The 11,647-nt window shown below is 42.1% G+C and overlaps 1 protein-coding gene across 1 annotated transcript; it reads left to right on the forward strand.

The window, feature by feature from the left end:
* Positions 1 to 6: 6 nt before the first annotated feature.
* LOC110336250 (disintegrin and metalloproteinase domain-containing protein 25-like) lies at positions 7 to 1,695 on the forward strand (the record flags this gene model as incomplete). The annotated part of the gene is made up of 1 exon (XM_021218698.1): positions 7 to 1,695. A coding segment is annotated over one exon (1,689 nt), but the record flags the coding sequence as incomplete, so codon positions are not given.
* Positions 1,696 to 11,647: the final 9,952 nt, after the last annotated feature.

Below are 11,647 nucleotides of genomic sequence, written 5' to 3' on the forward strand. Positions count from 1 at the left end.
CGGCAAATGAAACTTCAGAAGAATGAGAACCCCACTCTGATGCAAAGCCACTATGAGGGATGGTGGACCCACCGGCATTTTCTTGACCTGGCATTGGTTGTGGACCGTGAGCGAATTCGTTATCATAACAATAATACATCACGTGTGTTAGAGGAAGTATTCCTCATTATCAGTTTAATAAATGAGATTTATTTTGCACTGGATGTTGAGGTAGTTTTAATTGGACTTGAGATGTGGAATGAAGGAAATCTTGTGCCAGTGGATAGAATGGAAATTCTTCTAGAAGAATTTTGTGTTTGGAAGACTCTCAGCCTTAATAGTCGTGTTCCGAATGACATTGCACATCTTTTTGTGAATCATTATTTTGGTATTTACCTTGGATTAGCCTATATTGGAACTGTCTGTGTGCCATCTCATAATTGTGGAGTTGATCGTCTGTTAGGACCTAATGTTATTTTTTTTGGACATATTATAGCACATGAGATGGGTCATAATTTGGGTATGAAGCATGATAGCAGCTCATGTACATGTGGAAGAAATTATTGCTTAATGTCTTCAACATACAGTGACAACCCCGAGTTCAGTAACTGTAGTTATTCTGCCTTCTGGATAACGTATGCTACTACCAATTGTTTGCGCAAGGAAAAGAAGTCAGTAGGCAACCTACAACTCCAGTTCTGTGGGAATGGAGTGGTTGACGATGGAGAGCAGTGTGATTGTGGAGACAGGAATATGTGTGAAAGAGATCCATGTTGTAACTCCAGGTGTACCCTTAATGATGGCGCTGCCTGTGCTTTTGGGCTTTGCTGCTTATATTGTCAGATCATGCCAGCAGGCACAGTTTGCAGAGAAAAGGTCAATGAATGTGACCTTCCAGAATGGTGCAACGGACATTCACATAAGTGTCCTAATGACGTTTATTTGCTTGATGGGAGTCCCTGTAGAGATGGTGGCTACTGCTATGAGAAGAGATGTAATAACCGAGATGAACAGTGTAAGCAAATCTTCGGCAAAGAAGCCAGGAGTGCAGATCACAGTTGCTACAGAGAACTCAACACCCAAGGTGACCGTTTTGGCAACTGTGGTATGATCAGAGGTGCATACTTAAGATGTCATGACTCAGACATCCTCTGTGGCAGAGTTCAGTGTGAGAATGTAACAGGCATTCCATTTTTGAGGGAGCATTCCACTATACACTGGACTCACCTCAATGGTGTCACCTGTTGGGGGACTGATTACCATTTTGGGATGACAATCCCTGACATTGGTATTGTGAAAGATGGCACAGACTGTGGTCCAGAGCATGTGTGTATTAATAAGAAGTGTGTCAGTAAGTCAATTTGGCTAGAACAGTGTTCACCTAAGACATGTACTATGAAAGGTGTGTGCAACAATTTACACCACTGCCACTGCAACCGTGGGTGGGACCCACCACATTGCCTGGAAAGTGGCTTTGGAGGGAGTGTTGACAGTGGTCCTCCACCTGGGGAAGTAGAATCCCAGCCACATATGGACCTGGTATCGATTATTTCAATTCTTTCCATTGTTTCCTTATTCTTTCTGTTACCTTTGCTTTTGAATATGTATATAAGAGCACCATCAAAGACTGAGGAACCCATTGTTTCCACTTCTGAGGAGGTAGAAGAGAGCAATGTGGCAAGTAATGAGTCAGAAGAGCAACAGGTTGAAATGTGAAAAGTAATACTTTATAAGCCTTCATGCATTACCAAGTATCATCTTGGCATGTGTAGCATTGCATGTTTTTAAATTAGCTGACACAAGGTTCTAGAGTTATTTCATATTTCAGCATGAAAAAAACCCCTCAGCATTCAATAAAAGTATAGGTCATGGTATATAACTATTGTTTTTAACTTTCAGCAATTTTAGTGCCTGGTGCTATCTTACAGTGAACTTAAGGCCCCCCTCAGGGATCTTGCATCCATATTTTTGGGTTTGCCTCTCTCTGTTCTAAACAACCCCCACATACACATTTTATGTTCTGCTTGGCATAAGCAGAACGGGATTCTTTGAGTCCTGTTTGCTCACTGGTGGACCTCCCTCGTAGAACTCTCCCACAGGGGAGTCCCAGGGAAATTGGAAACCTGGGGGAGCTGTTTAAGAGGAATTCTGGTCAGTGATCTTCCACACTTGGGTGGCATCAGAAGCTTTAGTTGGCTCTTGAATACAGGATGTGACCTATATCATGTGTGTATCCATGGACAGTGTTGAGTTTATCACATTGGACAGCCACTTATTCATCAAAACCTGTACCACTATGAGGTCTTGTAAAAAAAAAAATTAATCCAGGAATATGTCTGCTCTGGCAAGGGATCTCAGCCAAAAATATGATCATGGATCATGCCCGAATGCAAACATGCCCTGGATTACAGTATGATCTGGCCAGAATAGTCAAGCCTTTAATACATACATTTAATTCCTAGAAACGAAGGTCAAGATTTGGTTGTAGGAAGAGGAACCATGGCTGAAAGTGATGTCTAAATGTGGGCAGACAAAGCAACAGATCAGAGAAAGAATTGACAAATAAGTCAAAGATAAGATATGTCCAACTCAGAGACCAGCATAGGCATGAGAGGCTGCTTTCTAGCAGTACAGTGAGAGAAATGTGCGGCAGTTTTTAAACCCAGAAAGTTTTACACAGAGAGTGGAAGACAGAACAACCTAGACACAGGTAAAGACAGAAAAAGCCAGAGAATGAGGAGTCAGAATATTGACACATATTGCTGAAGTTAGTAAGAGGTCAAGCAGAGCAATTCAGAGAGAAGCTGAGAAAAGCCAGATTGAATCAGTCAGTTTCGAAGGTTAATTGTAAGGAGGCTACATGATCCAGGCCTAGGCCCAGGGGTGGTTGGAACAAAGAAAGAAAAGCTCTGGGCTGAGCCCAAGCTGTGTATTCACGCAGCTTGTGTATGTCTGTCATCTCATCCCACTCTCAGAGGAAATAAAAATACCTATTAAAAAATTGGGGAAAAAAAAAAAAGGTCTCCAGCAATAGATAATTGCAAACTCACTTTGCAACTTCTGGCTGACCCCACTCCATTGTCTACCGAGTGGCTGTAAAGGTGGTGTTGGTAATGGCTCATAGATTAGACAGTGCTTCTACTAGTTTCCCTAGTATAACACTCTCATCCCCAGAGACACAGAACAACTGTCAAACAACCTACCTCCTGAGGGCTGAGTCCTGGGTCCCTGAATCTTTTCTGAATCACAAAGGCTCCAGCATCCCATTGCCAAATCCTTCTTCAGATATTAGCATCACACAATCAGGGAACTAACTCCCAAACTCAGGGCTGAATATCCTCAGTCTCCTTATAGTGACCTCCAGTCCAGAGGCTACAGAGACACCTTGTAGTTGGCAGTGTGTGTGTGTGTGGGGGGGTGTCTCCTGGGAGCACATTTTTTTCATGCCTGGATGCTGAGTGACATGTCACATCCCTTAGCACACCAGAGAACACGGAGGAGTCACAATCATGAGAATTTTTTAAAAATCTCCACTTGTTCATTTTGCTACCTTGGGTTTTTTTGCCTTAACTCAAGTAGAATGTTTTAAGGTATCTAAACAGGAAATCCTATTGCTAGCAATTCAACATTTTTACACCGTTGTTTGTAGTATCAGATGCAGGGCTATGGAGCCTGCTCTGTCACTAAAGTGCCAGCCTCACCATTTTGAGAAACTGAATTCTCAAGAATCCATGCTAAAAGGCCAGGTGTGGTGGTTCAAGGATGCTCAGAATCCTATTTGTAGTCAGCTAGAGTTAGGCAGACGCCTGGGTCCATTCCTCAGCCAGTCTATCCTATCTTGTGAACTCCAGAACAACAAGAGGCCTTGTCTTCAAGGAGGTAGACAGAGTGTCTGAGGGTTCTACTAGTGGTTGTGTTCTCATGAACATGTTCTTGCATGCATATGTACTTCCGCCCAATTGCATGTGTTCACACACAAAGATACATATGCTCATGCCACATACATACACATATGTATATATATAAAAAATAGGATTCAGTAGACTAATACTTTTAGAGCCATTAGAATAAAGTAAGGATTAACTGTCATGTTTCCTATGGAAATAATACCAATAATCCTCAACTTTGGAAAATCACATCATAAAGAAGCAGATCACTATGCCAGTAAGAACTGCATCAATAGATACGTTAAGCATTGAGAAAGCTCAGCCTGTCTTTGCTCAGCAGAGGCTCCTTGGTGTTCCGTGGGGGTTTAAGGATGGGTGTTAGGTACAGTCAGGGTGAGGATCTCTGCTGAGAGGGGAAACCAGGTCTCTCGCTCTGACACAGCACCAAACTCAAGAGCAAGGCATTGTTAGTTGTCATGGCGATTATCATAACCATCCTGTATCATCATCCCCAAGTAGTTTGATGAATCTGAGGGCTTCATGGGGCCTTCTGCATTAACAAGTGAGTTTTCTAAGTTGTATAGCTTCGTGAACCACATTGCTTATGAGAATGAGACATGAAGGAGGCTTGTTTCAAGTAAGTACAGTGTCTGTGTTAGGATTCTTCAGTGATTTTGAACTTGAATTTGGAAGAAGGTAGAGTAGACTGAGCCCGTCTAGATTGTAGAGATTAATCCTTACAGATCTCCTGTAAGGTCTGTAAGCCTGACATATAGTCATCTAGTCTCTGAATGAGAGTCTGGAAGATCACACATAAACAGTGCAGCCGAAGAGTGACGGACAGCTGCTCCAAGATGGACTAAAACTCAATTCTGACCTTGATCATCCCTAATTGTGTTAGGTGATCATCTCTTTCCTGTGTTTTTCTAATACAGGAAACAGAGCAACATTCTGGTGTACTACCTGGAGAACAATTGGCTGTATTTACACATCTACCTGAACACAGGTTAACATTTATATCCTTATTATGGCTTGAATATCCCCACCAAATTAATTTCATTTCCTTTGACAGCGTAGTAGTAATTGATGGAGCCTAAAAAAGTATTTAGGGACACATTGATCTTATGGATGAAGGCTCCTACCCAAGTACTAACCAAGCAGAAAATTTGCATAGCTTTGTAATCGAAAGACATATATTCTATTCGTGGCATCACTAATGAAGTGAATTGAGTTGATCATCGCATCATTCAGGATACTATTATTAGAGAGAAATGAATGAAAATGTACCCAAGTATCTGCCTATAGACCAATGTAAAAATATTATCAAAGTTCACATATGGACAAGTATTTTAAACGGGAGGAAACACCACACTTTTTATCCAATAATATTTTTATTAATTGTTTGGTTATTTCACTTCATGAACCCTGAGCACTCAAACTTCCCAGTCCTCTGAGGTCTGTCCCCCAATTCCACCTTAATTCTGTCTGCCCCCCACCCCCACACACCAAAAATAAAAAGAAAGAAAAAAAGCTAAATTTGTGTGACCCATATATCCAATGGAATGTTGTCAAACTCCCAGTCCTTTAAAAATAATTGAGTCCTTCCCCTGACCCAGAAGCCATTAATTACAGAGAGCTACACTTCAGCATCCTTATGACAATTTTTAAGATTCCCCTTCTGTAGGAGGAACAGTGCGGCCACCTCTGCATAAATGAGATGGCTACATAGCCACAAAGGCATCGCCTTCAGGAGGACCTAATTGAGAAATTCCCAAGAGACCAAGAATTGCTGGCTCAGACAATGTCAGCCAAAAGGGAACTATAGTTTAGAAGAGATACTTTCTTGGGTCCAATTGGACATGGGTGGAGGGTATTAAAGGAGCTTACAACAGCATTCAGGGGAGCTTGCTCACTTCTGTGCCACTTTACCTCCAACCCCCAAGGGTAAGTAAGATCAGATATAGGCAGCGCCCTTCTATGGATTTCTGTCTAGGCTGTTACTTGGGGTGGGTGGGGGGCATGGGTCAAGTGGTTTTCACAGACGCCCTCTGTTTCTTTTTCTCAACTGAGTCTGCAGTTATCAATAACATGCAATGTAGCTTTCTTGCTAGTTATAATCAGTGGGAGCAAGGATCATGGACTTACACGTGGTTTTTGGTGACAGCACAGACCACCAACATGCTACTGACTTCGGTATGGCCTTCCATGGCACGAAAGAGCCAGCCCTGGGCTGCACGGGCCACAGACATCATCACAACCCTAGACACAGCACAGGCCAAAGACATCAACAGAGACCTTGGCTGCGATAGGACCATGGACCCAGACATGATCCTCAACAGCAGAACGAACCTGGACATCACCATTTTCCCTGGCATCAGCACAGGCCGCTTACATTAATAGGACCCTAACCTCAGCCAAGTCCTCTGTCATTAGCATAGCCTCAGGCTGTAGCACAGACCACTGACATCTACATAGCCTTCAGTAGTAACATGGTCCATGGACATAAACATACACCCCAGCTGCAGCAGGACCGCAGAAGCAGACATGGCCTTCAGCAGTAGCAGAGATCTGAAGATCACCAATGACCTCAGTTAAGGCCCTCCATCTCTCACTCATCACTTCATTTATCTTTCCTACCTCTCAATCAAATAGTTGTTCATTGTAGTGGCATTGGAAACTGCATTATATCATTTTAGATAGATAGATAGATAGATAGATAGATAGATAGATAGATGTGTGTGTATATAGACATAGATATAAATATATTTTTTATATATAAACACACATATATATTATATATGTATATATAGACATAGATATACATGATATAAATGTTGATATAGATATAGTCATTCTCATAGATTCCCTGGAGCCTACCCTATCCCAGGTATCTGGCATGGCCTAGAGATACACCTACCCCAACCCCCAGCAGACTTCTGTTGACACTACAAGCCCTCTCTCCCTGGCCTTCCCTACATCTGAGATCTTGGGGATAAATATGAAAGGAAAAGCTGTGGAACTAATAATGTTTGTGTTTGTGTGCCAAGTTGACAAGTGATCAGTTGTACCAGATGCTTTTGTGTTTCAACTTGACACAAGTTCAAATCATCAGAGATGAAGGAGCTTTGGCTGAAAACCCGCTCCATGAGATCCAGTGGTAAGGCACTTTCTCTATTGGTGATCAATGGAAGAGGACCCAGCTCATGGTGCCATACCTCGTCTGGTGGGTCTGGTTTTTAGAAGACAGCAGGCTGAGCAGCCACGGGAAACATGTCACTCCCTGCCTTTGATCAGCTCTTGCGACCAGGTTCCAGCACTGCTGTCCCGATTTCCTTCCCTGAATTCTCCCAGTGAGAGATTATTATATGGTAGTGTTAGCTGTATAAATCCTCCCCCCCCCCCACCAACTTGTTTTTGGCCATGGTGTTTCATTTCAGCAATAGCCATCCTAATTAAGACAGAAGACTAATATAAATAATACATGGGACTTGGGTAAGTGCTTGCTATACAAACATAAGGTATGGACTCTGATCCCTGGCATCCACATAAGGAGGCAGGCATGGAGGCATATACCTGTAATTCAACAACTAGGACTAGATTTGGAGGCAGGTGAATCCCCTAAGCTCACTGTCCAGCCAGTACAACTGAACTGATGAGCTCCAGCTGATGAGTCCACTGAGAGTGCTTATTTCAAAAACACAGAGCAGGTGGATGAGTGATCAACAAGATGCCAAGCATCAACTGTTGGTGTCACCAAATGCACACACACACACACGTATACAGGTGAACACAGGCATGCACACCTACATGTACATACACTCACAGGTACGGGTACATATGACACATTAATGCTAAAGCACACACACACACACACACACAATGTTATATAGGAATATTATAAATAACAATAAGAAAAGAACCAGAAAATGAACTAAAAAAAGTGAACTAAAGCTTTCACAGGAAGAACTACATGTGGCCAAAAACTACTTAAAATCTATCTGAGATATTTAGCTAGCTATTGATAGCCCTGCACTAAACAATGGTAAGGTTCTATTGCCAAACACAACATTTATATATCTCCTTTAACAGCGAGAAAGTCAGCAGGTGCCTAACTAGAGCCCTTACCACTGTTGACTAGTGTTCATGATCCTGGAAGAAACTATGCATGCTACCAGAGGAGAAAGGTAACTACCAAGTCAGCTTGTTGGATGTACCAAGTCCAAAGACTCTGATAAGAAATCGTTACCTTTCCTGTATGACACACAGGAACAATAGTGGCACAAACATTGTAGGAGTAAACAACCACTTTCTGCTTAGATTTAAGTCCTACTCCACCAGGTGGGACCCATGTCTGACACAGCTCGGGTAGCCAAGAACCATAGACTAGACCTAGGGGGAAACCAAACATTATTTGGTTAAAAAAACAAACAAACAAAAACAAAAAGAAAAAACAAAACCCTCCTGTTAAAAGGACTCCCAACAACATCCCACTACAGTCATGGGTCAGCATCTTGATCAGCCATCACCAGAGAAGCTTCCTCCTGCAGTAGATGGCAACTATACAGGGACTTAAAGCTGGGGAATGTGCAGAGAGTGAGCGAGAGTGGGGAGGTGGAGAGGGCCTAGGAGGAGACCAATGACTGAAAACCATGATCACAATATATTGTATAAAATAACATTTTATCTTCAATAAAAAAAAAAAAAACTCTCACCCATCAAGAAAATGCACATTCAAAGACTGTTCAGACCGATTTTTAGTTGAAGGGACTTAAATTCTTAGTTAGTCCTTACCTGTTCTCTGCTTTCTGTGCTAGTAGCTTCAGAGTTTTGAGTGTACACATGATGGTCTTTGAGCTACTGAAGGTTCATGCTTGTGCAGAGTGAGAGCTATTTTCACCCGTCTACGTGTGCATATCCAACCTTAAAAATATAGATGTGTCAAAGCAGTCTTGTTGCGTGTAATTTTAAAAATTAATGCTGCCTCTTTGCCTGGGGCGGTACTCTGCCTGGTTACCTCCTCATCCCTGATGGCTTTGCCAAGCCGGAGCTCTGAGATCGCTCCTCTGCCAGCCTGCACTACACTTGGTTACCTTTTCCCAGGAGCTCGGTCCTTCGCCTGATTCTCCCGATCCAAAGTCCCTAAATTCTGCCCCGGTTGTGCTCTTTCTCTTCCAGCCCACTTTAACTCTGGGAATGGAAAACACCAGACAATTCTAACACTTTAGGACCAACCAGATAACACAACTTTTGGGCATGGAATCTATTGCCCTAAACGCATAGGTTATCCTATATCAGAATTCCGCTGGTGGCAGAGTGCCATTGGTTCTAATTGCCCGCAGGCCTTTGATGGCCTTTGTGCTCTGAAGCCTGGCTGAAAAAAAGAAACTCTGCATCTAGTACCCTCCTCTTCCTCCTGGAACCTGGAAATCCCACCTTTTTTTCCTTCACCCAGTAATTAGCCGCCACTGCCTTAAATTGACACAATCGAGAACCAATTAGGGAATCAATACCTCCCCCTACACAGGCTTTTTGCCAGTGAGCATTGTCATCCAGATGAAAAAAACAGCTGACTGTAGCTACATGGGTTTATGCCTAGCTCTTCTGTTCTCTGCTTATTACTCTACTTGTCTGGTTTTGTCCCGGTACCATGTACCTCTTGTCACTATGGCTCCGTAATATAACTTGAAATCAAGTGTGGTGACACTTCCAGTCTTACGTCTTGGACGAAGATTGCCTTGTTTCTCTGAGAACTTTGGGTTTCCACGTGAATTTTAACTTTTTTTTTCCTAGTTCTGTGAAGACTAGTTGGGATTTTGATTAGTTCTGCACTGGTTGGGTGTATTCTCGGATCTTTGGTTTTGGTTTGTTTTGAGGCAATAGTGAGTGGAATTGCTTCTCAGGTTTCTTCCTCAGCATGTTTATTATTTGTAATAGAAATGCTACAGGTTGTGATGGTAATTCTGAATCCTTCCTTACTGCTGAAAGTGTTCATCAGTTTTTGAGAGTTCCCTAGTGGAGTCTTTAGGGTCTCTCATATACAGAACCACAGATTTTGCAAATAAGAATTCTTTGACTTGCCAAGCAGTGAGAGGGTATGCCTTTAATCCCAGCACTNGGGAGGCAGAGGCAGGTGGATCTATATAAGTTCAAGGCCAGCCGAGTCTACAGAGGGAGTTTTAGGACAGCAAGAACTATACAAAAGAATAAGTTTCAATGAACCCAAAACCAACCAAACAAACAACCAGAAAACTTTGACTTCCTCCTTTCCCATTGCTATTCCCCTTATTAGTTTCTCTTCTCTACAATGTTCTAGCCAAGCCTTCTAGTATTGTACTGAATAGAAATGGAAAAAGTAGACATTGATTTTGGTCCTGATATTAGTAGAACTGCTTTGGGTTTTTCCCTTATTAATATAATGTTGGATATATATGTATATCTGCAAACTCTTATGTGCATAGCCAACACTGCAATCTTCTCTAACAGAAGAGAATTGTTAGGTTTCCGATTAAACTCTTTCAAATTAGTACACGTGAAAACTATGAGGCAAAACCAAAAAAAAAAAAAAAAAAAATCCTTCTGAAAGAAAGGCAGGTACCACCCAGCTGTAGTAGCTGCCATGTTGCCAATCTCCTTAAGCAACATTGTTAAAACCTCTTAATATGCCATTGTCCCTACAGTAAAAGCACAGTCACCCATTATGCCTAAACCACATTGGGCACCTCCTGTAACTTAAATTTTTTGAAGCGTATTTTTTTTCTATTTTATTTTTCAACTATATTTATCATTTTTATTATACATATATTTATTTATATTTTTCTTTTTTATTAGATATTTTATTTATTTACATTTCAAATGTTATTCCCTTTCCTAGTTTCCCCTCTGCAAACCCCCTTTCCCTTCCTCCCTCCCCCTGCTCACCAACACACCCTCTCCTGCTTCCTGGTCCAGGCAGTCCCCTATACTGGGGCATATAACCTTCATAGGACCGAGGGCCTCTCTTCCCATTGTTGACTGACGAGGCCATCCTCTGCTACATATTCAGCTAGAGCCATGAGTCCAACCATGTATTTTCTTTGGATGGTGATTTAGTACCAGGGAACTCTGGGGGTACTGGTTAGTTCATATTGTTGTTCCTATGAGACTGCAAACCCCTTCAGTTCCTTGGGTACTTTCTCTAGCATCTTCATTGGGGACCATGTGCTCCATCCAATGGATGGCTGTTAGCATCCACCTCTGTACTTGTCAGGCACTGGCAGAGCCTCTCAGCAGATAGTTTTATCAGGCTCCTGTCAGCAAGCTCTTGTTGGCATCCATAATAGTGTCTGGTTTTGGTGGTTGTTTATGGGATGGATCCCCAGGTAGGGCAGTCTCTGGGTGATCATTCCTTCAGTCTCTGCTTCACACTTTCTCTGTAACTCCTTCCATGGGTATTTTGTTCCCCCTTCTAAGAAGGACTGAAGTATCCACACTTTGGCCTTCCTTCTTTAGTTTCAGGTGTTTTGCAAATTGTATCTTGGGTATTCCTACCTTCTGAGCTAATATCCACTTATCACTAAGTGCATATCATGTGGGTTCTTTTGTGATTGGGTTACCTTACTCAGGATGATATCTTTCAGATTCATCCATTTGTCTAAGAATTTTATAAATCCATTGTTTTTAATAGCTGAGTAGTACTCCATTGTGTAAATGTACCACATTTTCTGTATCTATTCCTCTGTTGAGGGACATCNNGGTTCTTTCCAGTTTCTGGCTATTATAAGTAAGGTTGCTATGAACATAGT

The sequence above is a fragment of the Mus pahari genome, chromosome 19, assembly GCF_900095145.1.
Source record: "Mus pahari chromosome 19, PAHARI_EIJ_v1.1, whole genome shotgun sequence".
Classification (NCBI taxonomy): domain Eukaryota; kingdom Metazoa; phylum Chordata; class Mammalia; order Rodentia; family Muridae; genus Mus; species Mus pahari.